This window comes from Myxocyprinus asiaticus, chromosome 8, assembly GCF_019703515.2.
Source record: "Myxocyprinus asiaticus isolate MX2 ecotype Aquarium Trade chromosome 8, UBuf_Myxa_2, whole genome shotgun sequence".
NCBI classification, from domain to species: Eukaryota; Metazoa; Chordata; class Actinopteri; order Cypriniformes; family Catostomidae; genus Myxocyprinus; species Myxocyprinus asiaticus.
In genome coordinates, this window is record NC_059351.1 from 3,094,916 (window position 1) to 3,117,282 (window position 22,367).

General features: G+C 38.1%; 1 protein-coding gene across 1 annotated transcript in view; it reads left to right on the forward strand.

Annotated features, from left to right (window-relative positions):
- The first annotated feature begins 3,006 nt into the window (after nucleotides 1-3,006).
- Nucleotides 3,007-22,367, forward strand: part of LOC127445148 (sister chromatid cohesion protein PDS5 homolog A-like) — a 50,192-nt gene continuing 30,831 nt past the window's right edge. The window contains exons 1-2 of the mRNA XM_051704986.1: nucleotides 3,007-3,136; nucleotides 3,811-3,968. Of these exons, the coding sequence (XP_051560946.1) occupies nucleotides 3,843-3,968 (126 nt within the window). The 5' untranslated portion in view covers nucleotides 3,007-3,136; nucleotides 3,811-3,842. The remainder of the gene's footprint in view (nucleotides 3,137-3,810; nucleotides 3,969-22,367) is intronic.

Below are 22,367 nucleotides of genomic sequence, written 5' to 3' on the forward strand. Positions count from 1 at the left end.
ATAGTTAGCAAAATACATTTTTGAGACGCACACCCTCTGAAATTAATCACTGCCTTGATAATCAAGGGGTAGAAATGTACATCTTTAAGTCTTGTAAACTGTTTATTTTATGTTGTATATTGTTATTATTGTTTTAATTATTTAATTATTAATTTATTAATTACTTGGCACCTTATTTTAATTCTATTTTTATTGTTATTTGTTACTGTTTAATTTTTATAAATCTTTTTTTTTCCTTCTCTGTTTGATCAGGGAAGGTTAACAAGCATTGAAGGTTGACAACAATTAAAGTGTGTGTTAACAGTTAACAATATTCTTTTTCTTATTCATTTTACATTTTTTTTTTCAAATTTATTTTAATACTTCTTATTCTTATTTCATGTTCTTTATTGGTTTTTATTTTTTTATCTTGTATTTTCTTTAAAATGTATACGTAAAGCACTTTGAATTGCCATTGTGTATGAAATGTGCTATATAAATAAACTTGCCTTGCCATTATCTGTTTAGTGTAGTAATGGTTTGGTAATATTGTATGAAATACAAAAATGTCTCGCGCCAGTTCATAAAGTGTTGATTGGGTGCGTTAATTCAACCAATATAGGCCAGAAAAGAAAAGAAAAAAAATAGAATCCGCACACCAGGTTACAAAAAAGGAGAAAATGAGGTACAAGATCCACTGAGAGGAAAATATTTATATTATGGCTTGTACCACGGAGACATAAGGCATGTGGAGGCTTCACGCTATTCTCCGCGGCATCCACGCACAACACACCACATGCCCCACCGAGAGCGAGAACCACATTATAGCGACCACGAGGAGGTTACCCCATGTGACTCTAACCTCCCTAGCAACTGGGCCAATTTGGTTGCTTAGGAGACCTGGCTGGAGTCACTCAGCACGCCCTGCATTCAAACTCATGATTCCAGGGGTGATAGTCAGCGTCTTTACTCGCTGAGCTACCCAGGCCCCATATAAATTAACTTTAATGTTTTCTGCACACACCATGACAGTGTGTTAAAATACAACATGACAACAAGCACTGTTGAGCTCCTTGTTTCCTCCCAACCTACAATTACGTCAACGATTGGCAGGAAAGCATGAAGGTACATTCAGCTGACATCACACTATCACCAGAGAAGCGGTAGCCTATGTTATGTTCTGTGTTTACACATTGTGTTATGATTTGACTTAATTTCTAATAAAAAAAATAAGTCCAAAGATCCAAAATATCCTACGATCCACAAGGTGAAGTTTTAATGAACTCAAATATGTATACAAATTGTAGCTATATCTTAAGTATCTTAAGATAGAAGTTACTACTAACATAGCCGCAGGAAATAGGGGTGCAGGGGGTGCTGCATCATCCAGTCACCGTTGCAGCACCCCCTGTTAAGTGCTGTCAAACCGTCGTATTCGGTGTTAATCTCGTTAACAAAAGTAACGACGAAAATGCCAAGAGGTATTTTTGTCATATCCGCAGCAGCGGCCAACCCTAAACCCCCCAGCGTCCGTCCGTCCATCTGCAGCACTCCCTGTTCAAAATCCGTTCCCGCGGCCTTGACTACTAACAGTTTTTCATTAACAGTAAATAAACAATTCCCAAATATTAATTAAACATAGCCTAAATGTATTTAAATACATTGAACTGAGAATATATTAAGAGGAATATACCAATAATTGCATTTCATATGTGTATTAATTTAATTTATATTTAAACAGTAGGCTTCATGCACATATTATTTGGAGTCCTCCGTGTACGTTTTGTGATATTAACGTTAATGATTAATCGATTTATTGATTGTTAATTTCATGACGATCGATTATGAAAATGTCTGAAAACTGACATCCCTAACTAAAATAAAAATTAAAGTTTGAGGGGCCTGGGTAGCTCAGCGAGTATTGACGCTGACTACCACCCCTGGAGTCGCAAGTTTGAATCCAGGGTGTGCTGAGTGACTCCAGACAGGTCTCCTAAGCAACCAAATTGGCCCGGTTGCTAGGGAGGGTAGAGTCACATGGTGTAACCTCCTTGTGGTTGGGTTCTCGCTCTCAATGGGGCGTGTGGTAAGTTGTGCATGGATCGCAGAGTGTAGCATGAGCCTCCACATGCTGTGAGTCTCCGCGGTGTCATGCACAACGAGTCACGTGATAAGATGCGCAGATTGACGGTCTCAGAAGCGGAGGCAACTGAGACTTGTCCTCCGCCACCCCGATTGAGGTGAGTAACCACACCACCACACCTACTAAGTAGTGGGAATTGGGCATTCCAAAACTGGGGAGAAAAGGGGATAAAAAAAATAAATTTAAGTTTGAACAGCAAAATAAATATAACAGTACTAATATATAAGCAGTGTTGGGTAAGTTACTCAAAAAAAGTAATTAATTACTAACCACTAATTACATCTTCTACAGTGTAATTAGATTACTGTACTAATTACTCTGTTTGAAAAGTAATTACTTATCACTTATTATTATTACGTTCTAAAACCCCGATCAACCTCGACCAGATGAAAAATACAAGAGTAGACATGAAACTGTTCTTTTAATTCTTTCAAATAAATCATAATATCAAATAAATTATTCATGAACTGGCCAAAGAATTTAAGGGGGCAGCGTTAAATTAGAAAGCATACATTTTAACACTAGACATTAAAATTTCACTATTGTTTGATATTGAGTCTATGCAGTGTTTAACGCACTTACATCAGAAGTAATTGTAATTAAAGTGCAGAAAAATTAAGAGTACTCCCTTTACTTTTTTCAATGAAAAGTAATTTAATTACAGTAATTAATTACTTAGTAATGCATTACATCCAACAGTGTATATAAGTAACAAATACATTATAAAATAAGGAAAACATAAATATATTCTTTTGACGTTCTTTTGAGTGGGGCAAGCTCCTATGCGCGTTTTCTCTAACATATACGGTACACCACATACAGAGAAACATTGGGCGCTTCTTCTCTAATATGTACGGTAATGTTTCTCCCTCCATCGGTGCGCTGCAATACCGGCTTTCAGCCACTGGTGGCGCCGTGCCGTGTATGAAAGAGACGGAGCTTTGTGCCCGAAACTAAAAAAAACACCTAAACCAGAACCTGACACATGAATTAAAAGAACGACTTATCCGTGAGGTAATGATTGGGGGTTTGTTTTTGGGTGGTTGTGAGGCGGCTGAGCTCGTTTGGAGGAGTTTAGTTCACACAGTTTGTGTGGGATGGTCAAGTTAAGTGCTTCGCTGAGTGAACTTATACAGGGAAAACAAGTAAACAATTCAGATTTCCTGCTGTGTAAAGTTGGGATGACGACCGCTATGGAGTAGTATCGACTGAGAGATCTGGAAGAAATGCGTTTTGGGGCATGGGAAGCGGCAGGGTTTGATTTCAATAGGTAAACGTGAGTGTTGCTTGGATGTTTGTTGAATAGTTTGAGGCCTGGAGCTGAGGGCTAGGCCATTAGCCGCTAAAATAGCTCTTTTATTCTTTGGGGTGCTTACAAATGATATTATACCGTCCAAATAGTTGATTTACATCTAAATGTTCATATCACGTAGAAACCTTTGTTACTAGAGATTGAAATGGCTGCGTAGTAGTGCGGGTCTCGCTAGCTCTCAGGCTAGCACTGTTGTTAGCTTCATGTTTTTATTCTGGAAATGTGTCTTCTGTAATGTTTTCATGTCATTATACGATTTTAGGCGGGTTAGCTAGTAGCTACACGTCTAGAGAGCAGGAGGCTGAAGTGCAGGAGATGTTTTTGAGTGTGTTTTCAGAGGTGTGGTGGGGCTGAACTTCAGTGTTGTTGCCCATAGAGGCCAGTAGAGGACTGTCTGTCCGGAGAAGGATGATGGAGTTCCCGCAGCAGCATCAGCAGCAGAGACCTGCGGCGGACGGGAAGATCATCTACCCACTGGGTGTCAAAGAGATCACTGATAAAATCAGCAACGATGAAGTCGTCAAACGGTTAAAGGTAAGAGCCAAAGTAATGACAAGTGTGATCACATGACTGGCACACTTGATCAGATAGGTGGGTCATTCTATAATTAGGGGTACATTTGGCAGGAAACATGTAAACGTTTCCCCCAAAACACAAATATGAAATTATAAGGCTCCCTTAAAATGCAGTATATTGAATAACTGTCATCGGCCTTATCTGCGACGATGACGAGTCTGCATACAGACGGGAGGTTGAACAGCTGGCTGTCTGGTGCGGTCACAACAACCTGGAGATGAACATGCACAAATCAGTGGAGATGATAGTGGACTTCAGGAGGATAAGTACATCAGAGTCTCTAGTTTGAGAAATAGACACCTCACATGTCCTCCGCTGACAGCTTCATTGAATTCTACCCGCTCAACACCAGTTTCATGTACAACAGTAAAGAGAAGACTCAGGGGTGCAGGCCTTATGGGAAGAATTGCAAAGAAAAAGCCACTTTTGAAACAGATAAATAAAAAGAAACGTTTAGAGTGGACAACACTGGACAACAGATAATTGGAAAAGAGTGTTCTGGATCTTAACCCCATTGAGCTTTTGTGGGATCAGCTAGACTGTAAGGTGCGTGAGAAGTGCCCGACAAGACAGACACATCTATGGCAAGTGCTACAGGAAGTGTGGGGTGAAATGTCACCTGAGTATCTGGACAAACTGACAGCTAGAATAACAAGGATCTGCAAAGCTGTCATCGCTGCATGTGGAGGATTTTTTAATGAGAACTCTTTGAAGTAGTTTAAGAAGTTCTGAACTTTTTTTTCAAATTGTAATAGTAATCTTTCACGTTATTAATGTCCTGACTATACATTGTGATAAGTTGAATGCCATTTTGGTGAATAAAAGTACCAATTTCTTTCCATAAGAGCAAAATCTGTACATTATTCCAAACGTTTGGCCTCCAGTGTAAGTCAGTGCTTAATTTGGTTGCACCATCTGTTCTTAAGGCAAGACTTAGCTAGTAGGTCATTAGCTCTCCGAAAAGTAATGCGTAGTCACATAATATGACATTTACCTGTATTGATCCAATAAGCAGCCTTCAAATTTGACACAGATGTGTTAAAAAGCCATGCATTTTAGTTTGATCTTGTTACGGTTGATGTTCAAACCTTGTTTGCTCACGTAACTGTCATCTGTAATAAATTAATCCCCATTAAAATATGATACGTAATAAAAGTAGATTTGATAAATAGCCCTGTGTAAATATCAATATATAGGAACTGTATCTAAAATAAATAAGGGGTGATAAATACTAATACAGCAGGCTGGAAAAATCAACATTTATTCATTTTAATATCCGATATATATTTTGAAAGTGTTGAAATTTGACAACGGGCGACGCACCCTGAAAACTGCACCGTTTGAACGGTTTCATGCTGATGAGCCGCTTAAAAGTATGTTTTTTTTTTTTTTTTTTCCCTCTCTCGTAAATGTCAACATCATAATGTATGTCAAAAGGATTGGAGCCTGTCACGCAAAACATGAGCTCATTTATGTCATAAAATATCAGTATGCTTTTTTATTCCAACCGTTGCTCCTGGTCGGAGGCTCCCGTAAATATTTAGTTTTACACATAGGGTTGCGTCCTACCTAAGTTTAATGGTGCAACACTCAAATATTTAGTAGTGTGTAAATTGTGACTTAGTGCCCATTTACCACAACTATTCCAAATTGTAACTTACGTATGTATAGCTGTTCAACTGGCCCCCGGGCTCTACCATCTCTCAGGACCTGAAGTGGGACACCCACATAGACTCTATTGTGAAGAAGGCTCAGCAGAGGTTGTACTTCCTTCGCCAGCTGAGGAAGTTCAACCTGCCACAGGCGCTGCTGACACAGTTCTACTCAGCCGTCCCATTGAGTCTGTCCTGTGTACATCTATAACTGGCTGGTTTGGTTCAGCCACCAAATCAGACAGAAGGAAACTGCAATGAACAGTCAGGACTGCTGAGAGGATTATTGGTGCCCCCCTGCCCACCCTCCAAGACGTGTATGTCTCCAGAGTGAGGAAGCATGCAGGTAGAATCACTCTGCACCCCACACACCCTGCCCACTCCCTCTTTGAACTGTTGCCCTCTGGCCACGGCAACAGAACACTGAGCACCAGGACATCCAGGCAGAAGAACAGATTTTACCCTCAGGCCATTTTACTCATGAACAATTAAACTGCCTTCAGGACTCCCCCATAGTGCAATAATGTATAAATATCTCATGTACATATAAGTCACATATTTATTTTAATAACTGTACATACCTCTACCTTGCACATACATTACCACTTGCACATGTACATACGCCATTCTATGTTATATATCAAATTATTTGTAAGTCTATTTATACACTTACCTTGTTTTATATTCTGTGTCTCACTGTAATGTTCTGTGTGCACTTGTTCCTCCTATCACCAAAAAAAAAAATCCGTGTGTATGTGAGCACACTTGGCAATAAAGCTCATTCTGATTCTGATATTTGCTATTTGGCAAACTCAGGGTAACCTCATTTTGGATATTTTTCTTAAAAAGCATGATGTTAGCAACTTAATTTGTCAACTGTGTTACTGACTAATTAAGTAATTCTGTACACTTTCGGAAAATAGCAAGAATTAACATAGCAACCTGATTTGATAGATTATGTGACCGTTCACCAAAAGCAACAATTGTGATCTTTAACACTTAATATACAGTATCATATACACCTTCTTTTTGAACAAAGAGATGGCTTTTCCAGCAAATAATGATGTGATTTGGAAAAATATAATTATGTTCTAAGAAAATCAGCATTTGTATTACGTATTTATTAAAATGCATTAAATATACAATATATAGCACCAGGGATGGATTATCGACTGGGCCAATGGTGCCAGTGCCCAGGGGCCCTTGACTGCCCGGGGGGCCCTGGGCTTTAAGGTTGCGTGATCCAGTTTGGCGATCCCCTCTGCTCGAAAACCCATCAACATTGAAAACAAAACCCCCTTCCGCTCAACAGCATTTGGGCATGAAAATGAAACAACCCCCGCTCAACAACTTTTGGGCCAGTTGCTATGTAAAAAAATGGTGGGAGGGGAGGGGGGCCCTTGGAGATAATTGGCCCCGGGGCCTTTGCAAGTCATAATCCGTCCCTATATACCACGGACATTAAATGTACGTGCAATTATAGAATGACCCTGGTACTTTATTGCATATTGTGATGCATACTTGATCTGTTTAGTGTTATATAATTTTCACTTGGGTATATAAGCAACCACTCAGAACACACTGATAGCATTGTGGTTGTAAGTTTTCCACTAGCAATCACCACTTATATTTTCTTGTGATAATGTAAAAATCTTGTTAGGCCAAAATCATACCATAGTTTTTGATAAACTTATAGTTAGAAGTGATCAGCATTTCTTCCTGTGATTTCCAGTGCATGAGACCTATTGGGCCATTACAAGTTGAACCAAATAAGATCCCAATGATTTTGATCTTGGAAGCATGATGTTTAATTAGCGGCACTGCTGTTCATGTATTCATGATTAACACTGAGCAGTTTAGCCACAATACTTGATTGTGGTATTTTGTTTGATGTTGAATTGTTTTTTTTGTTTTTTTGAGGGGATGCATGAAGTCACTAAACAACAACTGCACTGGCGTAGTATCTTTTATTCAGAAATGCATCTGTGAGTTGCATAACTAAACATAAGAACTGGTAGGCCTACTGTATCTTGTTTAGCAGACTATCCAAAACACCATACTCCTCATGATTAGAGGATGGGTACATGAATGCTGGGTTCACTACAGTCAATTCTAATATAATACAAAAAAAAAAAAAAAAAAATTTGTAACAGATTTTTTGGGAAATGTGAGAAATGTACCTCCTTAGAATGAGAGCACTTTTCAAACTAAACTCAACAAATGACCAATGAGCTGCTGATGCTGCAAGGAGTACAGAGAAAAAGAAAAATGCCGTATCACTGATTCACACACACACTGTTTGAATCACAGTCTGATTGAAAGATGAACTTGATTTGGTTTGTTCTTCACTGTGGCTTATATTACTAATCCTCACCTACATGTTTTAGCAAATAAATGTGTGTGGGTTAAAGCGGAAGTGTTTAACTTTTTGGATGTTAATACTTTCTGCTATCCCAACTTAATATGCAGATTTGTTGGCTGATTTACTTGACAGCTGTATACTCTGTGTCTCTGTGGCTTGATTGCTTGTTTGTATGAGCGTCCCGACCACCTGACAGTGTTCAGGAAAGCTGTCAGAGAATTGCAGCAAACAAACCATGGCAAAAGAGTCCAGCAGTGATTGCCCACTTACATGATGCGCTGTAAATGACAACATCACTTTGGTCTCCTTACACTCTCAAGCTTGTGTAGTATATCTGACCATTTTAATTTGAAAGAATTTATTGTATTCAATTTAGGCTTCCGAAAACACAAAACGGGCTTCCGTTATGAATTGCGGAACATGTTGATTAAAAAAGTAGATAGAACTGTCTTTTGTAGGATTTAAGAATTTGTAAACGGTCAACATTTAAACTTTTATCAGTCGTGTTTCTTGATGTGCTCCTTATGGTACTTACTTTGTGCATTCCAGATCAGGTCGTGCCCGGTCGACCGTATTGCCTTTCAAAGTGTACTCTTCTGCCCACGAATATGAACGAAATTCAGCGCATGTACACTACAACTGCTTTGCGATACTCTTTTAGTACAGACAATGGCAGGCGCTTCTGCTGACGATATGCACAGATGAGGACTGTCCATGTGTCGAAAATCTGGGAAAATCTAGAGCGATCACCACCAACATGGACAACCAAAGTATATTATGGCCTTTACCCATCACCTTTCTGCCACTGAAGCCATAGGATGTTACACACGCCAGTGTGATAGGCCTTTGAAAACACCCTCCTTTGGCTAACACATCCACCTAATAATAGGGGTGTAACGCTATGAGATTTTAATCATAATAACAGTCACAAAAAATACCATGGTATTAAGGCTCATTGCTAATATTATTAGCAGTTTAATATTTAGTTATAGTTATATATTTTGACAAAAAAAAAAAAAAAAAAGACGTGTTACCTACTGAAATTTGAATTGTATGCCATATTGTCAAACACAGTTTTTGAATTATTTATTTAGGTTTGAGGTTACCTGTTTGCCTGTGATCACTTGGGAGATTTTCACAAGCAGAGCCGGAGTCATGATGTGCATTTTCATGTTGAAATTGTTAGATGTTTAAACAATTAAAACCAAGATATTTTGATGAAGATAAACAACACTCGTATTTAGATATTTTAAAATGATTATCCACTACCAGTTAATGCTTGTATTAAACATCAGTTGAAGAGGTGAAACTTGTTATATGGCTGATGAGTTCAACAGATTTTACATTTCTGCAACTGGGGTAAAAAAAATTAGAAAAACAGCGGCACTTTTGGGAATCACTAAACTGCAGCAATGTTATAAAATACTCAGTCATAAATATAAGTGGACATGTTACACTAACATCACTGGAAAACAGACCTATTAAACACATCTCCTACCAATTTATCTGCCCGTGATGACACTTGTTCAGAAACTACTCATGTTAGAAATAAATTAATAAATTAAAATAAAATTAATTTCAGGGTTCCCACGCATCCTGGAAAACCTGGAAGTTTGCAATGCGGTTTTCCAGTCATGGAAAATTAGAAAATATCTAAATGTCCTGGAAAATAATTATTTGTCCTGGAAAATATTTTAGTATTATAAAGCGGTTTGACAGTGTTGCTAGCAAGGTTTTTGTTACAAGTGCAAATCCACGGTTTTTTGACCGTTTGGATACGTTTCAGTGCACCTATGAGTGTTTGTCTATTCATCGTACTATAGACTACATGGACTATGTATGTGCGTGGACTGGTTTTGAACCAGTTATAATACGATTCAAGCTTTGCAAAGGAACTGTTTTTGAAGGATGGTGCAGTTGAAAACACTTGGACTTGACTGCAAAATCATGAGTAAACCATTTCATTCATGAATATTTAATATGTCATGACTGTTTGATGGTTATGGTGCTGATGTACTTGAGTGAACAGTATAAAATATTCAAATGCAATTTGTTGGATATGTGTTATTCATAAACCCTGAAATTTAGCTTTAGAAATTTGTGGAGCTGGTTCATTCTCTTCTGACTGAGTTTCAAATATGACTGTGTGTTCGAGGGGTTGCACAATGTTAGCCAGTCTACGTCGTAAAATTTGGACGCTCGGACAGAAGTTCATTTTTGGCATTTTCCAAACGCTTTGTCCATTGTAGTGAGTAGGGCATAGGGATAATCACTTACAGTTGGAATTCACACTTTGTCAGAATCGAGGAAAGTTTGGGAAACTTTATAGAAAAAAAAACTATAAAAAGGAAAACTATAAAACTGTTACTGTGCATGAGCATTCACGCAATGTAATTTGCTTGCGCTTGGTCTTCTGAAGCAAGCGCATGGCCGAGCAAAAGCAAAAATTATAAATTAACTTAGAAGCAAAACCTCTTCAGAGCGTTCATGTTTATACCCTGAATGGAACAAATTGGATGCCCCTTAACCCCTGAAAAAAAAAAAAAAACTCAATGGATCTGCACGAATTCATGAGTGACTTTTTTTTATTTTTTTATTCAAACAAGCAGCTAATTTTAGCGTCCTCTCCACCTTGTTGGCAATGTCATTCTCCAGTGCAGCGATTAATTATAAACAAGTTAATAATCAAACCACATTTGATTGTCTTAAATGACTTAGTCCTTGTGGTGACGTAGTGACCCGCCTCAATCCGGGTGGTGGAGGACAAATCTCAGTTGCCTCCGTGTCTGAAACCGTCAATCCGCGCATCTTATCACGTGGCTTGTTGAGCGCGTTACCACTGAGACCTAGTGTGTGTGGAGGCTTCGCTATTCTCCGCGGCATCCACGCACCCCACACGCCCCACCGAGAGCGAGAACCGCATTATAGCGACCACGAGGAGGTTACCCCATGTGACTCTACCCTCCCTAGCAACCGGGCCAATTTGGTTGCTTAGGAAGCCTGACTGGAGTCACTCAGCACGCCCTGGATTCGAACTTGCGACTCCAGGTGTGGTAGTCAGCATCTTTACTCGCTGAGCTACCCAGGCCCCGGTTGTCTTAAATGACTTTTAATTGTACCATGACAATAATAATAATTATAATAACAATGTGTATTCTAGGGCTGTCAATTGGGCAGAGAAACTAAGTTAGAAATTTTGCCTTAAATATTTTCAAAATTTGAGTAATATTCCAATTTTAAAGTCAGCTGATTTTTAAATTGACATTGTTTCCTTAATCCACAAGAGGGCGCATTAAATACATAAACCATACAGCACCGTTACATTTATTGCAAAGAACATTCCTGGCTGTTAAAAAAAAAAAAAAAAAAAGAGCATTCCATTTTCAACTAATGTGCATAAAGACGTTTTAGTTGGTCCATATTTTCAAATGTTAAGTCAAAAGAAAAATGAGGGGGGTAAATGCTACAATATACAGTACACATGTTGTTACACTTACTGATGCCACAGTATACTACCCCAGACATAAGCTTCATAATAACAGCACAACAGAATGGAACCGAACGTGAGGATCTCGAGACAGACACACATTTACAAGTTGAACTCTCCTGACAAAGCATTTAAAAAAAACTCATTGCTTAATCTGAGAAACGATTAAGAGAGTAAGAGAGCAAGACGCAACGGCCAAGTACCTGTGCCAATTTTAAGGGGCTGTTCACACCGAACTCTTTTGCAACCATCCATTAATTAATTAATTAATTGTTTATCTTTGTAAACGTGCGCTAGGCGAACGTCTTTGTTTCACTTTGTTTTTGTTTATTCAACGTCTCGTGCAGGAGCGCAGTTTTTTTTTTTTTAGATGCTTTGTCTAATTAAAAAGAAATTTAAAAAGCATCTTGAGACACTTGCTTTATGTTAAACTGTACTTGTTGCGCGGTGTCTAGCCTTTTTTAGCACAAGAATGCGATCGATCTGAAGTCTTCATCAGTGCTTGGCACGCATCCAAAATTCAAATACACAGTTTTAGCATTCGAATGTAAAATTTCTTAAATTCGCCGAATATTCGAACCCTAGTGTATTCTATACATACTTTGACTTTTCTCTGTCAATGTTTTTAATCCCGCTTTTGAAGTATCCGTCTCTAAAAATAGCGTAGTCACGCTGCACAACAAACTTTTTATTTGACCTCTAGAGGTTGTGGTTATGCAGTTGAACCAAGGAGACTGTAGAACCCTCCAGCACCGGCCATGGAGAAATAAAACCAAAAATAACTTTTTTAGTTTATTTTTTCCGATAGTTAACGCAACTATCGGCCCCGATTTATCGGTAAATCCGATATATCGGTCGACCTCTAGTTTCTATGCCCAGCCTTATTTATTTGAAACAGTACTCGGAAATCAAACTAAAAGGAATTGAAGAGGCTGAGGAAGCCAAAGTCACGCCGTGACGGCAAACGACATGCGATAAAAGGTATCTTTTCTGTGCTAATTAGAGTTTATGTCCTAACCAGCTGTGACAAGCGACGGTACATTCTGTCGATCGCTTGTTTTCTGTTTGCGCCATTGAGTCTCGCCGTGTAACCTGTCCGCTTTGAACTGGCACTGGTCCAAAAACGTTCTCATTACAGTATACTGAAGCCAGCATCTCATGAGCCGGTTAAAAATGACTTGATTTTGCCCAATAATGTTATACCTACCAAATGTTTTCGCTGAGGTCTCACTCTCTTCATACAGGTCTATCACAAATACTCACCGGTTCAGAATGAAGAAGAGGTGACAGATATTCCCGCCTCCTCTATCTCTCTGTTTGATTGAGTGTTTGATTTAAAATGTAGAAATTATTTCGAATTCATACAGTACCGTAAATGAGATGTTTTAAATCCGAGGTATACCATAAAAGGATTTTGTGGAAAATCACATTGCCATCATACACTAGCTTGTTCTGTGCAGGAACTAAATGTGATTTAGGTCATCTTCCAAAAAAGAATGAATTCCCTGCTGTTTCAAATGAACGGGCATAATTAAAATAAAAGAGAGTGCCTAGATTTGCCAAATCTGCCCAACACAATTTGAGGAAACAAAGACAAATGTAGCATTGTAACCCATACATACCCATATGGCTTTATGTAATGTTCTCTTATTAAAGGAATTTTTATTTTTTTAAGAAAAGGAGGGGCAAGTCAAAATAAATTTTAGGGCAAATCTACATTATGCTACGGATGCTGTCGGTTGAGCTTAACTTGCATTGAACCTCAACCCAGAATATTCCTTTAAATGGGCAAAATGGTAACTATTGTGATTGTTGTGGAGAGCCTGAGAGTGTTTTGGAGGGAATTCGAGTGGCTGTTGCGCTTTCTGGTTTTGCCACTGTGCTGTTTTAACCGAGTCTGAAGCTCAGCTGCTTTCTTTGAGCTCAGAGCACTGACTGCCCTTCCCCCGCTCCACCACACACTCACACACACACACACACACACACACACACACACACACTCTCGCACTCAGAGCGCTAGCTGGATGCCAAACTGGCAAAAGCAGCTCTCCTGGGTCCTAGTGCTAAAAGGATTTAGTGCTTAATCCACAGAGATGGGTAGAGTAGCCAAAAAATGTACTTAAGTAAAAGTACAATTACTTTTTTTTTTACTCAAGTAGAAGTAGTGATGTTATTAATTACTTGAGTAGGAGTAAAAAAAGTATCCAATTATAAGAATTCTCAAGTAGCGAGTTACTAGTTACTTTCATATGTAACTTAATGGACGTTTACTCCCTAATATTTCATTACATTTAACGTAATACAGAAAAATAAAAATAATTTAATAATAATACTAATTTTAATAATAATAACTATTATTATCATTATTATTATTGTTGTAAATTTCATCATTCATGCTCATGTTGTTCCAAACCTGTATGACTTTCTTCAGTGCAACACAATTAAGGAGATGTCAGACAGAATGTTATCCTCAGTCACCATTTACTTTTACTGCATGTTTTTTTGCTCCATATTTTAAAAAGGGAGACTGTCAGTCCCTAAAATTCTGTTCCAAAAATACAGAAAGTCACACAGGTTTGGAACATCATTAGGGCGGGAAAGGATGACAATATTAATTTATGGCTGAATTATCACTTTAAGGATGCTTTGGACGAATCTGCAAATTAGAAGAGAAGTTTGGAAACCAGTTTCTAGTAATTGTTACGGTGAAAAAATGTAAACAATATTCCACAGGCCCAATCATATATCATGTTGAATAAAATGAAGCAAGCTTTATTTATGGCTACCTCCGCTATTTCACAGCGTTTTAAAGTCCTGTATGGATTCTTAGTTCGGTAGTTACAGTATTTTCAGTGTAGAAAGAATTTAGATCATTAGTGCTGTACAGTGAGGGTAAACGGCACCTTATGTCTGTATTTGGAAGCATGTTAGGCTTTAAGTTCAGAGCTTGTTCTCTGTCCATGAGAAAAACGCACTGCATCTGTCAAACGCAAAGTTGCTGTGCAGTCTGCACGTGCAGAGATGCGCTCCAGTAGTAACACACGCACGCACTTTTAACGTGGATGTTTACATGGATTTATACAGTAGGCACTGATACATTTATGTATACTTGTATCTCTCAATAAATTACGCATTTATTAACTTATTTAATTAAAACCAGTAATGTGATGAAAGGAACTTCGCCCATTATAACGAAGTAAATGTACATTTTTTTTCCATTCTAAATTTACTTGAGTAAGAGTAAAAAGTACCCATTAGTAACCCTACTCTTAAAAGTAAATTTTCTCCAAAAATGTACTCAAGTAAATGTAACTGAGTAAATGTAGTGCCTTACTACCCACATCTGCTAATCCACATGTATTGAACTGTAATTTTACAGCCTATGCTAGAAGATCAGCAAGCATGCTCTGGTAATAATTTACAGCGCAATACATTTATATTTCATGTAAACGTTTTAAAGAGCATTTAGGTTGCTTTCACACATGGTCCGATTGCTTGGTCTGAACCAGAGTTTAATCGAATTCCTCCCTTCCTGCAATTATTAGGTTACCATAATAATTGCAGCTGGGAGCATGCAAAGATGCAAATGATGATATCAGTGAATTTATTTTATTTATTTTTTCACAATTTAGGGTGGTTGAATTCAGATCAGCATCAATCCCACCGGAGTTCACGTGAACTGAACTCAAGACCGCCTTTTCAAGCATACAGGCAATTCTTAGCAATACAAATTTTTTCCCATGTGGGGAAATTATCAACATAGAAATCATAACAAGCAAAGTAAACAGTAGACTGTATAAAATAATGTCTTATAAAGAAATTTTAAGTTATCTTAAATTATTTTATTTTAAACATGTAATAATTATTTGATTATATTTTAGCATATAATAATGTTCTCGGTCAGAACCCGACAGCACCAACTAAGGCGCTAGCTGAGGTGACAGAATTTGGTACAAATTGAAGGCAATTTTTTTTTAAATGTACAGGTATAGTACTTGCATAGGTAAGTGTGCGCCTTGCATTGTGTGAAAAAAGTAATATAAATTGCATATGCTTTTCACATTATAAAAAACAAAACAAGCATTTGTCCATCGCTCTAATGCAAAAGGACAGTTTAAACCACTAAATTAAATGATAAAACTAACTCTCATTACAGTTAGCCTACTGTTCATAGTTTACCTATATAAGACTATATATTTGACATTAAACATATTAGCAAGATTTGATCAAAATCAATATTTTTGAGAAAATGAGTGCCGCTTCTCTGTCATTGCGCTCCGTTTTGGCAACTCTTAACTAGGCGAGGATACCTCTCCAGAGCTCTTAAATAATTTAGGAGCTGAGGCCAAGTCGTAACACTTATGAACCTTTCTGTCTTGCATTTATTCTTAAATCTAGGAATAAGAGCAAAATGACGTCAGAAGGACACCATACCTACTCTCATCACAAAAGTCCAGGGGTGTAAAGTAACGAATTACAAATGCTCACGTTACTGTAAGTAGTTTTTCCCAGAAATTATATATATACATATATATATATATATATATGTATGTGTATATGTGTGTGTGTGTGTATATATATATATATATATATATATATATATATTTTATTTAAGTAGTTTAAAGTTTTTATACTTTTGGGGATCTGGGTAGCTTATCGAGTATTGACACTGGCTACCACCCCTGGAGTCGTGAGTTCGAATCCAGGGCGTGCTGAGTGATTCCAGCCCAAGTCTCCAAAGCAACCAAATTGGCCCGGTTGCTAGGGAGGGTAGAGTCACATGGGGTAACATCCTTGTGGTCGTGATTAGGGGTTCTCTCTCTCAATGGGGCGTGTGGTAAGTTGTGCATGGATTGCGGAGAGTAGCATGAGCATCCACATGCTATGAGTCTCTGCGGTGTCATGCACAACGAGCCACGTGAAAAGATGAGCACCCAGATTGAGGTGAGTAACTGCGCCACCATGAGGACCTACTAAGTAATGGGAATTGGGCATTCCAAATTGGGAGAAAAGGGGAAAAAAATGTTTTTTATACTTTTACTTGAGTACATTTTAAGTGCTGTAACTGTACTTTTACTGCGCTATTGTCCCTCTGTCTGTGTTTGCTACTTCCCTGTCCTGATTTTATTTTTATCCATCAATGTAATTAGCTACAAGAGTCTCGTAACTCCCGTCAAATCAAAACACGCATAGAAAATTTGAAACGGCAACTGTAGATCAGCCGCCAATTGTTATGGATGTGGATTATGCCTCAAACAGCAGTTCAACACCTGAAAAGGCTTTTCGCAGTGAAAACGGCCAATTTTTTGATCGTGTCATGTGAGTTTAGCTTGCTCAAGCCAGATATCAGCATTAATTCTGCCTCTAATTTGAAGAAACATATTGAGGTAAATTTCATATTACCCATTTGTAGCTCTGCACTGTTTGACTGACAGGCGGCTTATGTTTGTGCGCTGCGCTTTACATGTGCATGTGTTCCATGAGCGCTATTGCGGGTACTCGCCTAAACGATCAAATACACTTTATAATTCCACCAATATCCGTCTTGGTGAGGCATTAATGTAAACGCATTAATTAATTAAAAATAATTTAATGTAATACAGTACATCCGAAAAGTATTCACAGCGCTTCACTTTTTCTACATTTTGTTATGTTACAGCCTTATTCCAAAATGGATTAAATTCATTATTTTCCTCAAAATTCTACAAACAATACCCCATAAAGACAATGTGAAAGAAGTTTGTTTGAAATCTTTGCAAATTTATTAAAAATAAAAAACGAAAAATAAAATCACATGTACATAAGTATTCACAGCCTTTGCCATGACACTCAAAATTGAGCTCAGGTGCATCCTGTTTCCACTGATCATCCTTGAGATGTTTCTACAACTTGATTGAAGTCCACCTGTGGTAAATTCAGTTGATTGGACATGATTTGGAAAGGCACACACCTGTCTATATAAGGTCCCACAGTTAACAGTGCATGTCAGAGCACAAACCAAGCCATGAAGTCCAAGGAATTGTCTGTAGACCTCCGAGACAGGATTGTATCGTGGCACAGATCTGGGAAGGGTACAGAAAAATTTCTGCAGCATTGAAGGTCCCAATGAGCACAGTGGCCTCCATCATCCGTAAATGGAAGAAGTTTGGAACCACCAGGACTCTTCCTAGAGCTGGCCGCCTGGCCAAACTGAGCGATCGGGGGAGAAGGGCCTTCGTCAGGGAGGTGACCAAGAACCTGATGGTCACTCTGACAGAGCTCCAGCATTTCTCTGTGGAGAGAGGAGAACCTTCCAGAAGAACAACCATCTCTGCAGCACTCCACCAATCAGGCCTGTATGGTAGAGTGGCCAGACGGAAGCCACTCCTCAGTAAAAGGCACATGACAGCCCGCCTGGAGTTTGCCAAAAGGCACCTGAAGGACTCTCAGACCATGAGAAACAAAGATTGAACTCTTTGGCCTGAATGGCAAGCGTCATGTCTGGAGGAAACCAGGCACCGCTCATCACCTGGCCAATACCATCCCTACAGTGAAGCATGGTGGTGGCAGCATCATGCTGTGAGGATGTATTTCAGCGGTAGGAACTGGGAGACTAGTCAGGATCGAGGGAAAGATGAATGCAGCAATGTACAGAGACATCCTTGATGAAAACCTGCTCCAGAGCGCTCTGGACCTCAGACTGGGGCGAAGGTTCATCTTCCAACAGGATAACGACCCTAAGCACACAGCCAAGATAACAAAGGAGTGGCTCCGGGACAACTCTGTGAATGTCCTTGAGTGGCCCAGCCAGAGCCCAGAGAGATCTGAAAATGGCTGTGCACTGATGCTCCCCATCCAACCTGATGGAGCTTGAGAGGTCCTGCAAAGAAGAATGGGAGAAACTGCCCAAAAATAGGTGTGCCAAGCTTGTAGCATCATACTCAAAAAGACTTGAGGCTGTAATTGGTGCCAAAGGTGCTTCAACAAAGTATTGAGCAAAGGCTGTGAATACTTATGTACATGTGATTTTATTTCGTTTTTTTATTTTTAATAAATTTGCAAAGATTTCAAACAAACTTCTTTCATGTTGTCATTATGGGGTATTGTTTGTAGAATTTTGAGGAAAATAATGAATTTAATCCATTTTGGAATAAGGCTGTAACAACAAAATGTGGAAAAAGTGAAGCGCTGTGAATACTTTCCGGATGCACTGCAAAACAGTGACAGTTTTTTTAATAATACCGACCCCTGATGTGAGAGCGTGTCAATTTGTATAATAAATTACTAGCAATAAGTTCTTCAGCAGAACACAAGCAAAGATTTTTAGAATAATATTTCAGCTCTGTAGGACCTCACAATTCAAGTGAATGGGTGCCAAAATTGTGACACTCCAAAAAGCACATAAAAGCAGCATAAAAGTAATCCATACAACTCCAGTGGTTAATTCCATGACTTCAGAAGCGATATGATAGATGTGGGTGAGAAACAGATAAATATTTAAGTCAATGTTTGCTAGAAATTCTTCTCCCTGCCCAATGGGGGCGATATGCATAAAGAATGTGAATCACCAAAAACACAAGAAGAAGAAAGTGAAAGTTAAAGTGGAGATTGACTGAGCAGCGAGGAGAATTTATAGTAAAAGTGGACTTAAATATTGATCTGTTTCTCACCCACACCTATTATATCACTTCTGAAGACATTGATTTAACCACTGGAGACACATGGATTACTTTTATGCTGACTTATGTGATTTTGGGACTCCAAAATTTTGGCACCCATTCGCTTGCATTGTATGGACCTACAGAGCTGAGATATTCTTCTAGAAATCTTCATTTGTGTTCTGTAGAAGAAAGTCATCCATATCCGGGATGGCATGAGGGTGAGTAAATGATGAGAGAATTTTCATTTTTGGGTGAATTATCCCTTTAAACCCCGATGTGGCCCCTGTACCAAACAACTTTTCCCACCTCTGCTTTATCTCTGTTGTGCGGGACATGACATACCAAGTGACCCTGCTTTTTTTCATGTTTTGAACATGAAATAACTCGCCTTGTCTGCGTTAAGGGCATTTTAGACCCTATACATAAATTGATTTTAATGTAATTGTTTCATATATTATGATTTAAAATGGTGATCAGTTTATTGAAAATGAATTTTTCATCTTTTCATTTCTGTAATCATGTCTTTTATTTTTTTGGAATCAGATTCATGTAGTGTTTATCATAGATAAGTGATGTATTTTAAAAGTTGGCAGTCAAAAACACCTATAAAATACCTATATTTTTTATTCTTTCTGGCAAACAGCCATAAAAGGGAATGTAAATTACGGTATGTGTGCTATATTTTGAAATTGCAGCATACAATGTTAATTATATTAGGCCATATATTTCGCTACTCAATACTCACTACTCATGAGTACTTTTAAATGAGCTACTCTTTTACTCTTACTTGTAGTTTTTAGGACTGGTACTTTACTCACACTAAATTTTTTGGGAAGTAACTGTACTTTTACTTTGTGTTTGTCAGTACTCTTTCCACCCCTGCAGAAGTCTCATTTTATTACATAACACAAACAAGATTGTTTGCAAGCAAGTTATGTAGTCTGGTGAAGAAGAAACTGAACTCTTTCTCTGTGTCCAAAATCAGAGTCAGAGTATGTACTGTATTTAATAAAGGACACACTTCTCGGCTGGTAAACAGTAAGTTATTTAGGTATGCATGGGAGTAGTATGACTAGATTCTGGACATAGTTCATCCTGGGATGTGGGTGTTGACCTGTGACCAGAATATATGACATAATAACAACAACTGCTAAAATAATCTACTGGTACTCTGGTTTTATTAAACAAGCACCATTTAAGTACAAGGAGCAACTTTCTTAGCATACATTTGAAGTCAGAAGTTTACATACACTTAGGTTGAAGTCATTAAAACTATTTTTTAACCACTCCACAGATTTCATACTAGCAAACTATAGTTTTGACAAGTCGTTTAGGACATCTACTTTGTACATGACTAGTAATTTTTCCAACAATTGTTTACAGACAGATTGTTTCACTTTTAATTGACTATATCACAATTCCAGTGGCTCAGATGTTTACATACACTAAGTTAACTGTGCCTTTAAGCAGCTTAGAAAATTCCAGAAAATGATGTCAATCCTTTAGACAATTAGCCAATTAGCTTCTGATTGGAGGTGTACTGAATTGGAGGTGTACCTGTGGATGTATTTTAAGGCCTACCTTCAAACTCAGTGCCTCTTTGCTTGACATCATGGGAAAATCAAAAGAAATCAGCAAAGACCTCAGAAAAAAAATTGTGGAAAATTGTGTGTTAAAGTTTAAATGTATTTGGCTAAGGTGTATGTAAACATCTGACTTCAACTGTGTGTATGTGTGTGTGTATAATAAATATATATATATATCACTTGTCGTAATTATTAAATAAGCGTCTGATCACGGCTATTTGAGAAAACCTTGATAATTGTGCATTTCAAATTACCAAATTTTAATACCCAAATAAGGGACTTTTAAGCAAATTCACAGGCTAAATGTCATAAACGGTGTGTTTGTGTGTCATTCAGTTTAACTCTGACCATCACTGAGCCACGGATATCGTCAGCCAGAGCAGCTCCTATCTGGAAGAACACATGAAGTTGCAAAAATATAAACAAACATAAATATGCTTTGATAGTGAACGTAAAAAAAGCGCTTCGGCTTTGCTTTAAACGATCGTGTGATGGCAAATGTTTCTGGTCATTGTGAGTTTATACACGCAATGTTAATTATACGCAGTGACACAGAGGAGGAGACGCACACTTTATTTCTGTGGAGTGATGAAATGATGAAACAATCTCAAAATCTTCAAGAAATAAGGGCTTGTGAATTTAATCAAAGAGCAGTACATAACGTGTGAAAGTGAAGGAAGTAGGACAAATATTTTATTCTTGCATAAAATAATATATTTAATTAAATATCTTATATTTTTTATAAAGAAAAAATAAAAAATAAAAATCATATAAAATACAGGAGTTCCAAAAACAGCAGTGTAAATGTAAAATTGACCAGACTAAAGTTGACCAAAAAGAGAGACATATTTTAAGTATTTAGAAATATTTTAGAAAGTTTTTTAAAGCCTTAAAGAAATCATATATCACTATTTTATTATTATTTTTGTTGGATTTTCTCTCCTTTTTCTCCCAATTTGGAATGTCCAATTCTCAATGTCCTCGTAGTGGTGTAGTGACTCCGGGTGGTGGAGGACTAATCTCAGCTGCCTCCGTGTCTGACCGTCAATCCACGCATCTTTTCACGTGGCTCGTTGAGAGCGTTACCATGGAGACACAGCGCGTGTGGAGGCCCACGCCATCCACCGCAGCATCTACGCACGACTCGCCACACGCCCCACCGAGAGCAAGAACCACATTATAGCGACCACGAGGAGGTTACCCCATGTGACTCTACCCTCCCTAGCAACCGGGCCAATTTGGTTGCTTAGGAGACCTGGCTGGAGTCACTCAGCACACCCTGGATTCGAACTCGCGACTCCAGGGGTGGTAGTCAGCGTCTTTACTACTAAGCTACCCGGGCCCCCGCTATTTTATTATTTGATTTATTTGAAGATAAATATGAAAAATGACAATTTATATGACAATTAATTGTCATATAAGTGTCAGTCAAATTTCGTAATCGTGACAGCCCTACTAATAATACACCATGAAATAAAAAAATAGAACAAGTAATTGTGGGCATTACTGTTATGTTATTTACTCTTAAACAGATTTTAAATGTATGAGCTTAAAAAACATGTTTCAGGCATCAACTAAATTTAGACATGAATTAAAGAAATGGGTCACCAAAAATATTTAAATTGTCATA